Source organism: Brachyistius frenatus, unplaced genomic scaffold (assembly GCF_029030835.1).
Source record: "Brachyistius frenatus isolate BFR_SWC_R1_liver_20210118 unplaced genomic scaffold, ASM2903083v1 Contig_96, whole genome shotgun sequence".
In the NCBI taxonomy this organism is placed as follows: Eukaryota; Metazoa; Chordata; class Actinopteri; family Embiotocidae; genus Brachyistius; species Brachyistius frenatus.
This window is the reverse complement of record NW_027210695.1, coordinates 616,580-635,125: the sequence shown is the minus strand read 5'-3', so window position 1 is coordinate 635,125 and position 18,546 is coordinate 616,580. Positions and strand designations below refer to the sequence as shown.

Below are 18,546 nucleotides of genomic sequence, written 5' to 3'. Positions count from 1 at the left end.
ACTGATCATTCTCACAGTGGAACTCAGAGCTATAGATTTTCTTTACATTCTAATTGGAGAAAGCTGGAGCTGAGACTGGCAGTCACTCAAGCAGGAAGGAGGTACACGGGGAGATCAGCCAGTGAATGTGACTTTGGCTGGCCTCACCACTGCTATAAAGCTCAATATATCTGGTCGGTGAGGCTGCGGGCAGTGGGGCTGATCATTACTAGCGAATTGGTGAGCCAGCAATCCGTCGATGCCGCTGTAGGGTTGAGGGAGGATTTGATCCAAATCAGATGAAGCCCAGTGTTTATACTGCATACCTCATTAAGATCTGCGTGTGTGATCTGTGCGATGGCTCACACGCTGAGCACAGCAATAGAACATGTGAAGCAGTGGAAAAAGAGATGCCTGGAGAAGCTCACAGAAAGTTTGACCTTACTTCATTATGCTGTGAATCCACTTTTAGTGCAAATCAGATTTGCCTTTCAGTTCCCTCTCCTGAAGCAGCGCCGACCAAATGGCTCTCTGTGTCTCACAGAATAAATGTAGTCATGATGTGAAGACATTTTAAAGAGTCTGGGCAGCAATAGTAGACATACTGTATTACAAACTTCTTTTTTATTCCAGGCCTGTATATACTTGACCTCACAAAGACTTCCTATGCTCGTAGGAAATAATGCTCATTATCACACAGGATATTTGAAAGGCACTTCTTTGTATGAATAAAGGTAAGAGGTTTTCTAAAACATCCTCGCTTTCCTCACGTTCACGACTGTTTCCAAAAGGTCTCGATACATTTCCAAATAAAGTACTGATGTTCGGTCATTTAATGGGACGTTGTCAGTAAGTTGTGAGGGGATGAACTCTGTGATAATCAACATCATAAAAATGTAATTATAATAATAATTTTAATAATATACTCATAATTATTATCTTTTTATTTAAAAAAGGGACAAATGACGATATGTAAGGCTTGCACGTAGTGACAAACCCACACAGAAACTTTGTTAGTTTAATCCTGCGGTTCTCCGAACCTTACAGAGCAAATTTATCATCTTTCAATTCTTTGTTTTGTTTAGTTTTTTGGCTGACAAATTGGTTCCGTCTCACCGCTCATCAGTCTCATTCCCAGACAAAATAGGCACCTGTTTTCATTCCCTCCCAAAAAAGAAAATGTTCTAATAAATCCACTGTATGCAAACTACACCAATCAGAAGCCAGACAAAGTTAGAAACTAAATAACTACAGAACATATTTTTGTTTTCCCCCAATACGCCGTAAAGAGCTCAGTGGAGCTAGAAGAAGAGTAAATACTGGATGGGCATCCCTCAGGCACATTCAGATCCGACTACAAAAGATTTTGCTCCGTGTTTGCTACATGTGCAAAACAACGATTAACAACAATAACTTCATTGTTGGGAACAAGTACACTAATTATGTGTTTCCAGTGCATTCTGCTGCCCCCATGTGACCAAAAAGTAATAATGCAGCTATTTCCTGTATTGAGTGAAACAAAAATATTTCAAAATGATGTCTTGGGTAAATTCCTCAAAACTGTTCCCGAGCGAAGTATTTTGGAGTAATGTACTTAGTTACTTTCCACCTCTGGATAAGACGTGTGTGGCCATGTGGAATTGCCCCTGGCTATCGCCTCCAGTAAAATATGGATTTCACAGCATTTTATCCTCGAAGTGAGGAGCAGCTCGTTCCGCTAGCTGAGAGCGAGAGGGGTTTAATTCCAGCCGTATCAGGACACCTCAGATTACCCGGCTCCTGGTCTGCCACACACATAGACTGACGCTTTGAAATCTGACCAAATGAGGTCAGGTCCACCTGCCCCTCTGTGAGCGACTAAGCAGATATCTCACCTGTGGATGCACCGCCCGCTGACACTTGTAAATGTAGGAGTATCTGTGGATCTGGTCAAAGACCAATTACCCTCTTCTCAGCTGGAGTCCGACTCTCTCCCCTTCTGCACAATATTTGAGCGGTAATGAATCTGTGTTGACTCAACCTCTGGCCCACCCACGTGAATGTCACATTGAATGATGTGGTGTCTAATTTCTTGCGTACAAGGGGAATCCTATAATCCAATTTCCTGCTCTCGTGTGTTCTAGCTCTGTATCCATCTGCGTCTAGGATAAAGCGCGGGACGTATTCGCTGATCAACCCCACGTTCCAGCGCTCGGTAGAGGACGTCAATCTGCTTTTTGAGGTCAGTTTGGATCTTCAGTGCTTCTTCACTGAAAACCAATATACGCTGAGAATGTGCAGAAGACATTTGTGATCAGCCTCCCACTGCTGATTAATAGGAATGAATGTGAAACGCTGTTTACCACTTTTGTCCTGCTAATCAATAGCAGAAATGTGAAAAATGTGTTTACCCAAAGGCTTCCTGACATAGATAAAAAAAAATTAAAAAAAGGGTAATTTGTTAAAACTGCATCATGTTTTCAGCTTCACATTTAGATAAATAAATGATTTCTTCAGGGAGTGCGATCACAAAGTTACAAGACTGTTTCTGTTGTGCATGAACGGAGTCACAGTGACACGCTTGGAGCAGGGGGAAGATAAAAGGTCTACTGTGACGTTCTGGGGTGTTTCAGGGAAAACATTTAGACCAAACGACCTGAATTGTGGAACGATGGCTCTCCAACTTGGTAACGTGCCATGTGTTCAACAACACAATCATCGCTCTTCATGCTTCCTGCTCGACGGATTGGACTCCTGCAACTTTTTTCTGTTCCCTAAAGATTTGACGCAAACTTTTATGTTCGCTCTCTCCTCAAGTTTTAGGTTGATGTTGAAATCGCAAAAAAAATGCACACATACCACTGCTCACCAAAAAGTGTGTGACTCAGGTGCTGTGCACGTGGATTAAGCGACGTACTTTGGAATACTTACTCACGAAAGTTACAGCTTCCCCCTGCTTCATGCCCATGACTGTTCTTGCGCAACAGGATCTCACCCTCGTATCGTTTTGGTAAAGTACAGCTCAACTAGTTGTTTAATTGGTTGGTTTAGTGTAAATATTTCCTGAGTATTTTTGTCTCCCAGATTCTGCTGGCTGGAATGCAGATCCAAGGTGAGGACCGCTCCCTGCTGATCCCAGACGAGGAGCTGGCCTCCCTGAGGAGCGTGGAGAAGCTGGAAGTCATCTGTGAGGACGTCCTGCCCAAGAGGCTCTCCGACATCCGCCGGCTTACGGCCGAGCTCGCCCAGCGGCGGCAGCCTCTGGGCTGGCAGGACTTCGAGAGAACAGTGCTGACCTTGGTGTACACCACTCAGACACTGGCTGGGATCACCGACCAGCAGCAGAGAGAGGTGTGGACGGACAGCCTGATCCAGCTGTTCAGAGCCGTTCAAAAAGACCTCCGACCTTCATGAGGAAGAATCAGAAGGTATTTTTTTTTATCATGTTTCTATTGAGTTGTCTCTACAATTCTTGACTTTAGTCACACATACTCTACATATTAATTCTATGCTGTATACTATTTGCGATATTATACTATTTGCAGGTGCTGTACAAGAAATGAATGCTCACCAAAAAAACGAGGTCCACGCTCAAATTTTCCTGAACTTTCAACCACATCTTGTGCTTTTCCTCAGCTGATTGAGGTGAGTCCAATTATCAGCTCAAATCACAAACCACAATTTTTTTTTTTTTTTTTTTACAAGACACTTTATGTAAGGTCAAGAATGAACTTTCATGTTTAAGAAATCGGTGTAGTTTACTGTTCTGTACTACATGGAAATGTGGTTGGACCGCAGCTGTCAAACTCCACCTGAAATTTCATCATCACCGTCGACATTTTTTTGCAGCACCTCTTCCAATTTTCTTTTCTTGCACTGCATTGTTGGGCAATTCCCACCAAAAGCATATTAAGAGTCCCTTTGTCAGTATCCACACTTTTCTGTGCCACCATGTAGTGGACAAGTGTGTCCGTATCCAAAAAATGCCAACAGGCAGTGCATCTAACCAGCCCTTGATTCTTGCTCTTAGTAATAGCACGTCTGAATGGTGTTCAGAGCGGTGTGTCTTCCACAATTCATCACAATCTACAGCAACAAACAAGCAGCAACCTCCGGGGCTGAAAAATGAAGCCGACACAGAAACTGCAGTCCCTCAAATGACCACTTGAGGCATAAATGAACACGTTTACAGCCTGGTCCAATTTTTTATTTTTTATTTTGGACTCTACAGCTAATTTTCCGGGTCGGTGATAACTGTACTGGTGGTGAATAGTTATATAACTCACCCGTCGTTACCGAGACGACCAGAAACCCCCAGAACTGAACTTCAGAAAACCTATGGGTGACGTCACGGAGGCTGCGTCCATATTTCATGCAGTCTGTGGGACCACACCAGCCGCAAGTTCTGAGTTTTGGCAGCGACAGGTCAATAGACTGTTTGAGGACCAACAATCGACGGACATGAAGTTATTTTGTGATGTGCTGGATTCAGTCTGAAGATGATTCATTTCCTGTCAAAACTCCATGCACTTATGGCAAATCTTCAATCACCTAATTAAAAAAAAAAAAAATCTATTCTTGTTTAGACAAAAATGATTCAGCATACTTGTAAAAAATAAGCATTGCATCACGTCATATTATCAGTGATTGACATAAATGTTTCATCCTTAAGATTTTGTCACAGAAACCATTTAAAATACTCTCACAAGTAAGTATTTTTTTTATCCACAGCAGCTTTATGTCCTTTGAATAATTCTGTAGGATTTCTGTATTAACTGTATTTACTCCTCTCTGTGTGTCTATTTTTCACTCTCATTCGATTGTAACTCTTATTTACTTATTTGTACCTTATGTGAAAACTAAATAAAACCAACAGACTATCTGAGCTCCATGTGTTTGTGCAAGTCAGAGGATGGCCTCATTAATCAAGTATGTGTCCCAGCGAGCTTGAATACATTTCCCCAACTTCTACAGTCTTAACAGGCGCTGTTGCACTGTGGCAGTTAATGAAAATACATCCAACACACTGCAGATACCCCGGAGTGTGCTTTTTGAGTCTTATGCTCACGCTGATCTTTGACCCACATTCAAAAAAAAGAAATCTCCAGAATCAAATTGAAAGCGGTTCATTAGTTTGACAACTTGATGCAAAGTCACCTCCAGCCCTCCATGAACTGCCTGTGTACACGTTTGAAGTCATCAAATAACTTTAGATGCTTTGCTCTGTCCTAGAAAAAAAGATTGCTCAGCTCATTTGATTTGCCTGTAATAGCCCTCTGAATGAAACCCACAGACTTGTACTTAAGAGTCTTTGTACATCAATACCCTTGATTGCTCATTTGAGAAAGCTAAAATGTTCGATAGATGTTTGCTGCGTAGATACCCATTTCCCCCACTCATTTTGAGAAATAGGTACTTGTCCTAATAGGCTTTTGTGCCGTTTCACTCATCTTGGAGTGGTTGGAAAGTATATATCTGGTTTGTGTTGTTTTCCCTCTTTGAGTCAATTCGTTTTTACATTTGCTTACATTTTCCTTCAATTCGCTCTTTCATCCAGCCTTCGTCATTTCCTGCTGCCATAATCCCAGCGGCGGTTTCCGAAAATGGATCCGTCGATCACTGCGTGTTTAGCATCACTCTCAGGCTGTCGGCAGTTATCCGGTGCCCGAGCTATACTGGCACTGATTGATGAGGAAGTGAGGAAAAATGCAGTTTGGAATTTCCTCTCTAGACAGAAGCTCATCCTTTATCCTGTGCGCCGCTCTAACGATGATGATGATGAGGAGGAGTTTTGGGATGTTTCTGGCTACGACTTGACATAAAGAAGCTGGGATATTGAAGCAAACAGTGCGGCTCAGGACTTCATTTTATAGCACTGAGTTTCATTGAAGCATAACCTATCTTTAAAACCTCCATATTTCATATGTATGATCATTCTCAGGTGAAGTCAAATAAATCTTACTAAATCCTTATAAACTACGTGTAACATTGTCGTTTTGCTTCAAGAATATAAGTTGCTCTCTGCAGATGTTGTAGGCTGAAAGCAGATGTTTGCTTGAGTGTCTTTGAAGGGTCAGTTGCACTTTGTAAACACATGATGGATTGCTGAAAAAGACAATAATCGTGATGGTGCAGAACATTTGCTGAGCCAGCAATTAAACTTTGCTTTTTACAAGATACTTTATGTTTTTTTTAATTTATTTATTTTTTAGCACAATCTGCTCCTTAGACATCATAAAGCTTTATAATGATCTCACTAACTGCACTGCGTTCTCTTCATCTCCGTCTCCTCCTCTGTGGTCGTGGGGTAGATTTAATAGGAAAAGTTTTTTACGTGGATTATTTGACTCACCGGTGTGCTTCATTAAAAATGAGTGTGTAATATTTTATCCATTTGGAGTGTTATTCAGTCTGTCATGTGCCTCTGCAGCACGATGCATGTAGAGAGAGCAGCACCAAGTGGCTGCAGACAGAACTGCTGTCTTCATCACACTGGATGCAGAAGAGTCATCTTCATTTTTGCTCATTTGTGATATTTCTATATTATTCCGAGATCCGATTAAAAATTGCAAATGTCTTTTCTTTTTTTTTTTTTTTTTACCATTTCCCCTTTATACATTCTGATCATAACTGTATCCCAACCTGAATAATGAATAGGTTGATCAAGCGAACACCATTGACTTTAAAAAGAGATTATGTTCTTGTCAAAAGTATTAAAAAAGATTTTCCAAGCTGTTGTTCATATTCATATTTTCAAATGCAGCATTTTTCTATTTGATATCTGCCTTATTTCTGACATATATTCAATAATAGCATGTAAATATTTAAAGACAAGACTGGAGCGTATGTTAAATTTTATATGAACTATCACATCTCATCTACATTTTTTTTTCTTCCAAAATAAAGCCAAATCCATGGGACATAAAATCTATAGCTTTAAGCTATTTTTAAATCAGATAAATTATGGGCTCACCATGCTCACTAGATGGCAGCATTTCCAACCTGATCCCCCCCCTCATCCTCTCTCATGTTGTCATGCATGATTGAGCCTTATTGATTTGTGTAGGTCTTCTGAGGGGTAATTGGTCAAAAAGGACAACTGAGCCTAATAATGAAAGTAAAATCTCAAGCCTTACACGTCCCGCTCTCCTCCTGTCTGCGTTTGTATTCGTGCACGCTGTAAGACGTCTTGACGAGGTCTTGAGCACATTACAATACATCCTTTTATCCTGACAGAGTGTGGGCCGCGAGAGGAGACAAAAAAAAACCCAACAATGTGTCATTTCTAATTTGATTTCTCTTTCTTTTGTGGCCGTGTTTGCGTTTGAGGTGGCTTAATTAGAGCTGAATCACGTCAAACGTGGAATGTGCCTTTGCCGGTAGAAATATCCTCTGATCACCTCCAGCTTGAACACCCAGTTGTTTTAACTCAAGCTTATCAGCCGCATATGTTTTCCCGCACAGCTGTCGGGCATATTTTCATGCTTCAGCTCTCGCTCCGCCGGCAGAGAGGGATGACACGTCACGATGTGTCACATATTGTGCTTTTATAGCTCGATACCTTTCACATGTGGGTTATAAAAGAGTGCACGGCAACCTGCCAAAGTAAAAACAAAAAAACCTAAACTGAAAAAACTCGTTGTTTTTTTTTTTGCCCTGTCTGCTAGTCAGATGACTTTCGGTATAACTTGGCGGTTATTGAGAAAATAATTCAAGACTTTGATCAAACACACGGCCGCACCAGTGAAAACAGTCAGTTTCTTTGAAGGTCTTTTTTGCACAATAGGTTCATGAGGTAAACGTATCTTTTATAAGCACGCAGTTTTTTTTCTTCCTTTTATTAGGCAAATCACTGCCATCCCAAGTGAATAAAACACGCGACTGAGCGTCCAGATGTACGTTTGCACGTTGGGAGGTTATGAGCTGCGGCCATAAACGGGGTGAGGTCATCAACATCTGCCCATCAGCTACTGTTCAAGGTTGTGATTGTGCAGCTTCCAGGTATTTAGCATTATAGCAGTTCGTCCACAACTCTGGAAACAGGTGGTCACATTTGCATGGGGGCGGGGGAGGCTGCAGACGGGTTAGATGGACGGATGTTAGATAGAAAGATGGATGGATGGATGGATGGAGGTGGGATGCGTTAGGCAGGGAGTGGGATACCTCACTGAGTAGGAGAGCCAATTACACAGGGTGAGCAAGAGCAGACAGCTTGCTCAAAACAGCCTCCTCCTCTCTCGGGCTTCCAGGAATCCGCTCGGTTTTTCACAAAAACATCACAACAGCTGGGACACCATTAGGAGGAGACAATGTGGTGTGAATAATCACCGTCCTGATACAGTTGGATTCAAACTTCACATTCTTCGAAAATTATCACTGTTGTTCCCAATACTCCGCTCCTTATGTTTTGTCTTGTTATCTCGTATAAATCATTGAAGTTGAGATAATGCCGTTCTCACAGCCTTTTGTAGTTATTTTTGCAGCTTTCCCAACAAATGTTTCCAGGGTAGAATTTTGATAAGGGGACGGGAGAAAGTTGGCAGGCCGTGGGATGCAGGCTGAAGCTCTCTTATCCTCCCAAACTCTTGTCGGGCACTGTAACGAAGCGGTGCTGGATTCACGTGGGAGTTGTGGTGTGCCGTGTTTCAACACAGCTCCCCGGGCTCCTAATTCGATTTGGATCGGTGAAGTCTCAAAGGGAAGCTTCAGCTGGAACATAAAAGACTGATAATGCTGCTGTGTGAGGATGATGTCTTTGACTCATCAGTCTACATGGAGATGGTTTTAAAGATGATCAATATTTTCACATTAGCAGTGGGTCAAATGATAATCTGTGATGTGAAGACCAATTACCCAACCCCAGCTTCCCCCTCATTTTAATGGTGCAGTTTTGAATCCTTCAGCTCATTGTTTTGGTTTTACAGCCAACAACTTTGCTGTCTTTCTATGCTGTTCTTTTCTCTCTCCGCTCTCCCTTCACCCCAACTGGTCGGTCGAGGCAGACGTCCGCCCACCTCTGAGTCTGGTTCTGTTGGAGGTTTTTTCCTGTTAAAAGGACGTTCTCTTTCCTTCCAGCTGTTGCTTATGTGGGCGTTGTTGAATTGTAGGGTTCCTCTCTTGTAAGGCTCTGTTGGAGGGACTTTACTGAGTTTTACTGTTTTAGTTTGGTCAGCTGCAGCAGGCAGATGTTTTCTATGAAAAAAAAAAAAACTCTCATGAACCCTCTGAACACTATGTAGCAAACACCAAACAATTGAAAGACTTAGCGACTCAAGATCCATATAATTCCTGCAGTTGTCTGTGGAGACCAAAACAGAGCTAAAGTGTATATACACTCATCGGGCGGCCAGAAACACAACTTCAAATAAATGTCAATACTGCTTCGAATATAGCTACATGACTTCACAACAACTTTAAGGTGACAATATGTCAATGTTGTGTTCACATGTAGTTCCATCTGTTATTGTCGCCAAAAAATACACTACAGCTGTGCTCATCAGATTTCAATCTGCGTCCATCTCGTCTTGTTTCAGTATAAACCTCTTGGCAGAGCTCAAAAATAGCAGCAAATCCACACCCTTGCTTGAAATGTCCGCCGTGACACATGGCATTTTCCCATCTCATCTCCTCCACACATGTCTTTGCCCTCTTCTTTGTAGCAGTAACAACAAAAAAACAACAACAAGAGGACAACATTCTGATTGTAATCTGTTTCAGATGTGTTACAATGTGTATTATCTGGAGTTGCCCCTGTAATGACGGTCTGCTGATTCTGACGAAGGTCTATTGTCATGCTCAAAACCACAGCCCCGCTAATGAAATGTTATGGTGAAAGGGAAAGAAAGTGAGACTCAAAATCACTGGGGTTCAAAGCCTTCTTAGACCCCGTCCACCCTGTAATTGAAATCTCAAAAAACCTCTATACTGCGCCCCATAACCACGAAGCCATTTTTTTTCCCCAATTCCCCTGTAATGAATTCTTGTGTGCACTCCATATAGACACATTATCCAGCATACTTTTGATATAAAGTCTCATAAAAAACGTTTCATAGTTCTCTGATAGTTAGAATTGTCCGCCACAGGAAAGACATTGCCAAAATTCCTCCTTTTGCAAATTTGCAAACTTATCCTCGCAATGATTTTTGAACCAGCAGTGGGACAAACATAGATCCTGGCGGGACTCCGTGGAACCAGATCCTGCCTGTCTGAGTAATGAGTGAACAACCAAGCTTTGAGAAGCGGACTCATTGTGTAGTACTCCATCATGTAAACAAAGCTAAACATTTGATTTCCTTTTAGTTTTTGGAAAATGAACGATTGTTGTTAGTCAAACTCGTTTCCATTGAACGCAGTAAGGGATACGCCGACGGCAGGTGGCCGGGACTCAAAACACTTCACTGTAAATTAATTCAGCTCAACACGACTTTCTGGAACATTTTCCTGTTTAGAGAAGAGTTAATTATGAAGTGACTCAGACGATCGCTTGTCTGCCCGTTTTGTTTTAACCGTATCCATCTCAGTTTGCTTCTAATGTATGTTGTGTTTTTGCATAAACATGCTCAGGAACCGCAGTGTCAGATATAGCAGAGTTGGTTTCTTACAGTGCAAATTGTATGTGTGTGTGTGGGCGGGGGGGGGGGGGATTCAACCCCCAGTCAACTCACCAGATGCTGCCTGCCTGCCCCATTATGTGTTTGGTGTCAAACTGACTGTGAATAAGTGTACGGGGCCCCTGGGAGTCGTATACCAACCGTTGACTCGCACTTTGCTTACACTCTCATTTCTCCACACAATCTGATTTGTATATCATCTGTATACACTCCTAATGTATAACAAACTGTGCTGGTAAATGTGCCCGTGCTCACCCCGATCTGACAGTGTCAAGATGAGGTGTTGCTTCCAGCCCCGACATCATCCCGACTTTTAGAAGACGTGTTGTTTTCCTCTACAGAGAGGAAACATGTTTATGAGTAACAAATGATAGAAAACAAAGACAACAAAGATTGACTGGCCTCCGGTTGCATTTTTACAATTTACAGAAACAGATGTGTGGAGTCACAACGTGGCCCAGCAGATGCTTTCAGTTTCGAAGTCCGACAGCAAAACTCCGCTCTGCACACAGACACTCACACAAGTCCGTTCATTGCTTTTTCTTTAGAATAATTCCACTTCATTCTACCTTTTTTTTTTTCTAAGTGAGCTCCACTGAACTTTTAACTTCGGTGTCACAGTGACAGGAGCGGTCAAATCTTTTCTTCCAGAAAAAATCTGTGATTGATGTTTGAAGAGCGCACGGAGTGCTTTGCTTGTGGGCATTTCTTTCAAAAAAAAAAAAAAATACAAGCGCATAGCGTCGCATTCCTCCGGTGTTGTCTGTCGTCTGCACTCGCACCAAAAAAATCCAACCAACTTTACCCAGGAAATCCGTGTCTGGTTGCGGTGCCAGGGCTGCCCAAAAAAAGTCACATAGCAGGTTTTTAAAGAATCTGCTTAGACCACAACACTCGAAACAGAGACACATGCTTCCCACGTGGGTTTTAATGGCCTTGAAAACTTTGCACATAATCAAACATAAACAACAAAACCAGAACTGCTTAGCTGACTGGATAACTAACGTACATTCAATGTTTGTTTCCAGTACTGACCCCATAAACAATATGCCTCATTTACATTTTTTTTCAATGTTATCCAATATGGTTGGCCCAGTATATGCCAAGAGCAATGTTTATGGAGAAAAATGCTGTCAATACTAATCTGTCAATATAGCTTCTATACGTTGATGAATCTTGGCCTGAATGCAGTGCCCTTTTAAAAATAATGCTGCAATCCATTTTAGTTAATTAAATATATTTATACTGAGTCATTAATACCTCCGCTGTAAAGCTGCTTACTCTTACGTGCTTTGTTAGAATACATGACCTCACAGTTTTATGGCCTGTGACTCAGCAAATCTGAACAGGATTAGTAGTTTCCTCTCACACAAATGCATTATGAATTAAAAAATAGATATTACCTTTATATAAATTATCTAAACCAACCCAAGGAACATTACTAGAACACAAAAATAAGCTACAAGTTGGCTTTCTAGAAAAACAAATCATATTTGCCCTACATTCCCTCCTGCCTCTTCCAGCACCAAAAGCAAGCCAGCGTTTTCAGTCCCGCTGTCTGCAGCTTCAGACCACTGCAGCTAATTTGTATATCATGAGTCTCAATCTTGGCACTTTTTTGGTTGGTATTTCTGCACTTGGCAAATGTCAGTGTCAGCTATGAGGCTGCTGGAAACGTTATTGTCTCCCACAGTTATGCTTGCGGGCAGCTGTCTTATGCAACAGTAAATATGATTGAAATTGTGGCCAAAAAAATTACTTTCTTTGAAATGAAATTGTTTTACAAAAATTAATATGTATTTATTCATCAAGAAAAGCAATAACAACATTAAAAAAAAACAGAACCTCCAGTAATTTGGCTCGTCTTATTTGATCATGTTTCAATCGTATATGCCAGTGAGCACACGTATTTTCTGATTATCGCTGTTGTTCAAGTTGCATTTGTGTCTTTATAAACAACACGCAGCAGGCAGCTGTCACTTTTGTGATTATGCTTGACTGGTAAATGCTCTTTAATGTAAATGCAGACCAGCTGCTGCAGCCGAGCCACTGTCAAACTGAAATACTCCCTAAAGGTTCATTTTTTACTGCATGTCTTTTTGTCTTGTACTCCTCCAGCCCCCGGACCTTTTTCTTCACTCATCCTATGTATCATAATAATTTCATGGTGAAAGGAAGCTGTGTGGTAGAAGTATTTGAATCAGAGATTTTTATTAGTCAAACTACAAACCTCTTGCAGACTGATTTGCATCGATACAACAGTGTCCGGTCTTAAATGTGGTAATAGACTAAAGTAACTGCTCTCCTTCTGCAGGGACGGACTAACGTGGCAGATGGATGCCCATCCCAATCTGGAGTCGAGACAAAGATGTCCACCACACCCCCCCCATGGGAGGCTGGGTCCACAGGTTAATGCTGGCCCAATCAATCCGAGCCTTGAATGGAATTACCTGTGAGTGTTCCCGATCCTTCACTCAGCCAATTAGGACTATTCATCTGTTCAGGGTGGAGGTGGTCCCATGGCACTCACAGGGTCGAACTAATTAAACATCTCGGCTTCTTGCTGCTTACTGCCCTCCTCCTACTCATTTCCTCAAAGCCTGGGCAACTCTGTGGTGGCTGGGCGGGGACGATTCTTTTGGTTTTAGATGTGCACTGGGTTTGATTATTGATCTGGACCTGAAGTCATCTCATCTTGAATGTTTTAGAAGTCTGTGGGGGTAATCACCCTGCAGAAGTAATCAAGAAAATGGGGAGTGACGGGTCACAGAGCTCATTGTAATTGAATTGTTGTGAGGCGGACAGAACGACAAACAACTCAGAGTGATATAGTGAGGGGGGGGGGGGTGTGGGGTGGAGAGGGATGGGCCGGTCAGAGTGAGGACTCGTGAATTCCTTTCAGGATTTGTCAGCGTGCAACGATCTGTCCCAAAAATGTTAAAACTGCCGGTTGACAGATGATGGGCGTGCTGAGGTCTGGGTGTGTTTGCTTGTTCCAAATTTTGAAAAGCTTCCACATTTGAAAATGTTGTCCTAATTTTGCCCCTTGAATATCACGCATGTTTACAATCCTTATGATGGCCAGATGCCATAATGAGTCTCTTCCTTGCGACGGAGCAAAAACCGACCTTGAACGCAGCAGCAGCTCCTCGTATGAAATGAAGTCATTCTGAAGCTATATCCTCCCTCTCAGGTGTAATCTCCTCCCCATGCACTTCCAGTTTAAAGCTTAGAAGGACTTATCCTCAGCGGTATGAGTGGTTCAAATCAGAATTGATGAGGAAAGTGGAAAATTTGATTTCCAATGGTTAAACTGACATCCCTGCATTACCTTCACGCTGCAGTGCCTCTCCTGGGGTCTAATGAGAAAATTTGCTACAACTCATAGTGGGATCTTCTCCCGGAAAGCATTACGAGCACCAGATAATCTTCAATATTTTATGAAAACATCTTTCTTATATAAACTGATAGGATGTGACTGAAGGGAAAACTACACTTGGCAAATGTGTCTTCTTTCCTTTTATGCCCAAGGTGGTTGTTTAAATGCACCGCCAGCAAGCAAAGCACTAATGCTAATTAAAGCTAGCAGTTATTCAGATAACACCATCCTTACTAATCCTGGGCGTATTGATTAAAGTGCCTCGGCCTCAATCAGTGTTTCACTCAGGGTTTAATTGGCCCTCAGGCTGAAAGGAAGGCACAAATACATAGCAGGTACTGAAGCAGTGAGCCATGTGGAGAAAGTTAGCCACCTGCAGGACTTCATTTAGTGAAAATGACACCTGCTGTAGTTTATGTTGCTTTATTTAAATCAGTCCAGATTCATCAGGAAATAAAGGCGAAAACATCAGACTAAAAAAGAGGGGGGGGGGGGAAATCATTAAGCTGCTTTAGTTCAGCTAAAATGTTAAGTTAACAAACAAGACAGAACTTCGAGACAAAGTCTTCACCCATGAGCATGGAGGGGGTTGAGCTAAATGCCAATGTAAGCGTGCGAACATTCCCATAAAGATCATGTGAACATGCTGATAGTTAGCAGGTATAATGTTCACTGCAATAATCAACTTAGTGCTCATATATGCTAATTAGCACCAGAGACGACAACGGGTGAGGTTCGCAAGTATTTGATCATAAATAAATATATCTAAAAATAAACACGATTTCAGAAGTTAAGTATTTTTAACTCAATTTCATGGTAACCCATTAAACAGTTTTTACTCTAACCCTCAAATATCGGTGGAAGAGGAAGTCATCATGGATTTTTCTTCTGCTTGTAGGCGGAGAAACAGTCTGGAAATACAACATTTGACCTATTGTCACCTTATGAAATTTGTATGGTGATCATTGCACACTTAAAACCGGGGGGAGGGGGGGTCAACACAAGAAGAAACTAAATGAACATTATATTCTACAGAAAGTTGTAAATGACTCTAAGCGAGCGTTACGTTCCAGCACCTTCAGCTAATGCAGCGTTTGGAGAGGGTTAATGAAAACTCACCGTTCAAAAACATCATCCATCAAGATGATTAACAACTGGAACAATTGAGGCCTTACACAATGAATTCAAGCGAGTTGAATTCTCGTATGCTGACGACAAAATGCTTTCAGACGTTGAATCATTTTGAGATTAGTCATGCTCGTCAGTTCACCTCTAACCTCAGGAAGCATATAAAACAGCAGGAAGTTTACACAAGCCCCAATTTAGAAGTGATGTGTCCGCCAGGTTCCTGCCATCCAGGCACTCTAATCTGACAAATGGACCTTTGTTTCACATGAATTTATACACCACATGGATGTAGGTGTGCAAAAAATGATGGGTATCTCCACTGAGACTGTGTTTTTATTGCGAACAGTCCTTAGGCTATAAGATAAAGAAAAAAAATAAATGAGTTAATAATCATTGAAATCCTAGAAAGAGAACACGACCGAGAGACATTATTAAAATGTTTTGGTATTGCCAACACGGGAAACCTCATAGAACTTCCACTTTAACAGCCAAATGAAATAAGCTTTTATCTGTTAATGATTCAGACAACACACTGTTAAATTCAACATCTGCTCAATACAAAATGGTGCTCATGCTTAAATTCTGAAACACAGTGGATTCCTTTTTCACTGTGGAAAGAAGGTAAATGTCGACATCACTGAAAAGGTTTTGGTTGAAGGGCAGCAGTGCCTATTTTTTTTTTTGGAGTATTCACTAAGTGGTGTGCCTGTGTAGTGTTCAATAAATAATCATTTAAAAAAAAAAAAAAAAGGAGCTGCTATGCACCAGGAGTTACAAGGCCAGGACATACTGAAACCGTGACCTACAAGCTGAGAAATAATTTGAAGCTCGTTTTGGACCGTGCGCTTCCCTCCACAGGTGAACGGCTTTGGCGGGTGTCTGGGGGCGGCGGTCAGCAGAGGGGAACGGAGGGTGAAGGTAAAAGGAAGAAAGTGTGCACATCCTCTGGGGCCACACACACACACACACACACACACACACACACACACACACACACACACACACACACACACACACACACACACACACACACACACACACACACACACACACACACACACACACACACACACACACACACACACACACACACACACACACACACACACACACACACACACACACACACACACACACACACACACACACACACACACACACACACACACACACACACACACACACACACACACACACACACACACACACACACACACACACACACACACACACACACACACACACACACACACACACACACAGGATAATTTGAGGTGGGTATCTGGGAACTGAACGGTTCACGGTGCGTGGTTGCCAGGACTGTGGCTCCATGGGGAAGTCTTTGGCGTGTCAAAGGGTTTTGCAGTCACCTTCCTGTCCCGACACATGGGAACTGACATCATGCATCTGTGTCTAATGCCAGGGTCGGGTAAGGGATACGACTTGACCCTTTGGCCTTTGGTGAAATTCAGCCATTCGTCATGCGTCGCTGGATCAGGGGCTCCGGCTCCTGGCACATCTGTTCATAATGCAGGTAGCGTGTGGGGGCTGCAGCTTCCGTGAATCCAAACCAATCTGCTGATGTATATAAATTGACGGCAGTTGAGCCATGTGCTTGTAGAGAGACCCGGGCTCTCAGTTTAATGAGGTTGTATATCCTTAAAGTTTCATCCACACCGAGGCAGACAGTTGCTCACCTTTGAACTTTGAAAAATCAAAAATATTCTAGATAAAAATGTCTTGAGAGATAGTTTAAACTACCAGTTCTTGTTGACGCCCAAAGGCTCCATCCATCTTCACACTTCAAACAACTCGCGATTGTTGCAAAATGTCCCATTTAGCTGTCCGCTGGTGCTTCAAATGGTTGTGAAAAGAGGCGTTTAAGGGAGTTGTTTACATTGTCTAAGATGGATGACGCTATAGCTTCAACACTTTGTGTACATGTTACTTTTTGTGTGGCTTTCCGTGACGACAGACCTTTATATATCCTCAGAGTGGTGGGCACAGAGCAGAAAACATTCTTCAAGGGCTCTTAGGAAGAAGAACTGTTTACTGTTTACTGTAGCTGAACATATTGGTCAAAGCACTGACTGCTTTCAACTCACCAGCTTTTTCGGTGATGAAGCCTCTGAGAATGAAACCAGTCTGCATTTAACCAACATGCACGACTATTAGACAGGATTTTAATGGTTTATAGTCACGGTGATGTGTAAGGGTTTGGAGAATTAGTTCAGCTAAAAATGAAAAGGACTGAGCTGCACAAAGTCTGATGAATGTCACTTGAGGTGACTCCAGTTGGGGCTGAAGACTACAATAATTACTTTTGGAAAAAATGTCTGTGTTTCAATTTTTCTATTTCTGCTGAGTCAACTTTGATACTTTCTTAAACTATCGGCTCTTTGAGGAGACTTGATGATTCTGATGTGACGCTTGGCCTTTGCATTTTTATTTGCACACCAATTGTGTTTTTAATTAAAAGCAGTCACTCTTTCTGCCTTTTAACTTGTGTAGAGACTTGCAGCGACAGCAGAAAATCTGCATCTTCTCCATTTCACGACTCGGTCAGAGAGGTCAACCTGTGATTGACACCGGGTCAGTGATAGACAGCTGACCCCTGACCATTAATGAAGGCTCAATCTGACAATCATGACTGCTCACGCTGACATGATCTTTTAAAGCTGGGAAACGCCCACAGAATATATAATACCATCAACCACATTGAACACAGCCATTGAGTGACCTTGGTGCTCAATAGTCGTCCCCTCTCTGCCTGATTGAAATTCCTTTGGAGGGTCACCATGGAGCTCTGAAGTCACAGCAGTGATCCGAGGTGACAGTCAAATTACAGGAATTCAGATAAAAAAGGATAACAAAAATCAGCTCTCCCTCAAGCAGAAGTTTATCTCTGTCTCCATCTTAAGCTAGATCTGCTTAAGCTGTGTGAAATATGATAAATGCTTCAGAGGTGCTTGCTGCAACAGGTTTTGTCTTTACCTTTAGGAGATTTTCTCCAAATAGTTTGTTGTATCAGCATCAGTGACGGAGGGTGTTAACTACACAAACTAAACTCTGCACATCTTATCAAAGTTTGTATTTACTGGCTAAATCAGCCGCTCTGAGAGTTTAACTGGAGGTCAAACAAACATTTTCCTGGCATGAAGGAATGTAAAATCAGCTAAGAAGAAAAACTGATTTTCCCATGAACTAATCTTGCCAATTTTGGGATTTTTTTTTTTTTTTTTACTTTGTTTGTTTTTGCAAATGATTAAGAGAAGATTTAGTTGTTATTAAGTTTCCAAGCGATGTCTTTAACACTCCCGTGCTGTTTATTTTGTATTACTGATTTTCTGCTACTGCCTGCATCCCAAAGAATTCGCTGTTGTGGGCTGTGCAGCTAATAGTATTTTCCATTTACCAAAAAGGGGGAAGATGGACACAGTGACAGTTCAGGGAAATGAGCGGTGAAATTCA

General features: G+C 41.9%; 1 protein-coding gene across 1 annotated transcript in view; it reads left to right on the top strand.

The window, feature by feature from the left end:
* LOC138628182 (protein FAM180A) overlaps positions 1–4,816 on the top strand; it is a 34,244-nt gene extending 29,428 nt beyond the window's left edge. The window contains exons 3-5 of the mRNA XM_069711060.1: positions 2,103–2,200; positions 3,043–3,386; positions 3,504–4,816. Coding sequence (XP_069567161.1) covers positions 2,103–2,200; positions 3,043–3,372 — 428 coding nt within the window. The 3' untranslated portion in view covers positions 3,373–3,386; positions 3,504–4,816. The remainder of the gene's footprint in view (positions 1–2,102; positions 2,201–3,042; positions 3,387–3,503) is intronic.
* Positions 4,817–18,546: the final 13,730 nt, after the last annotated feature.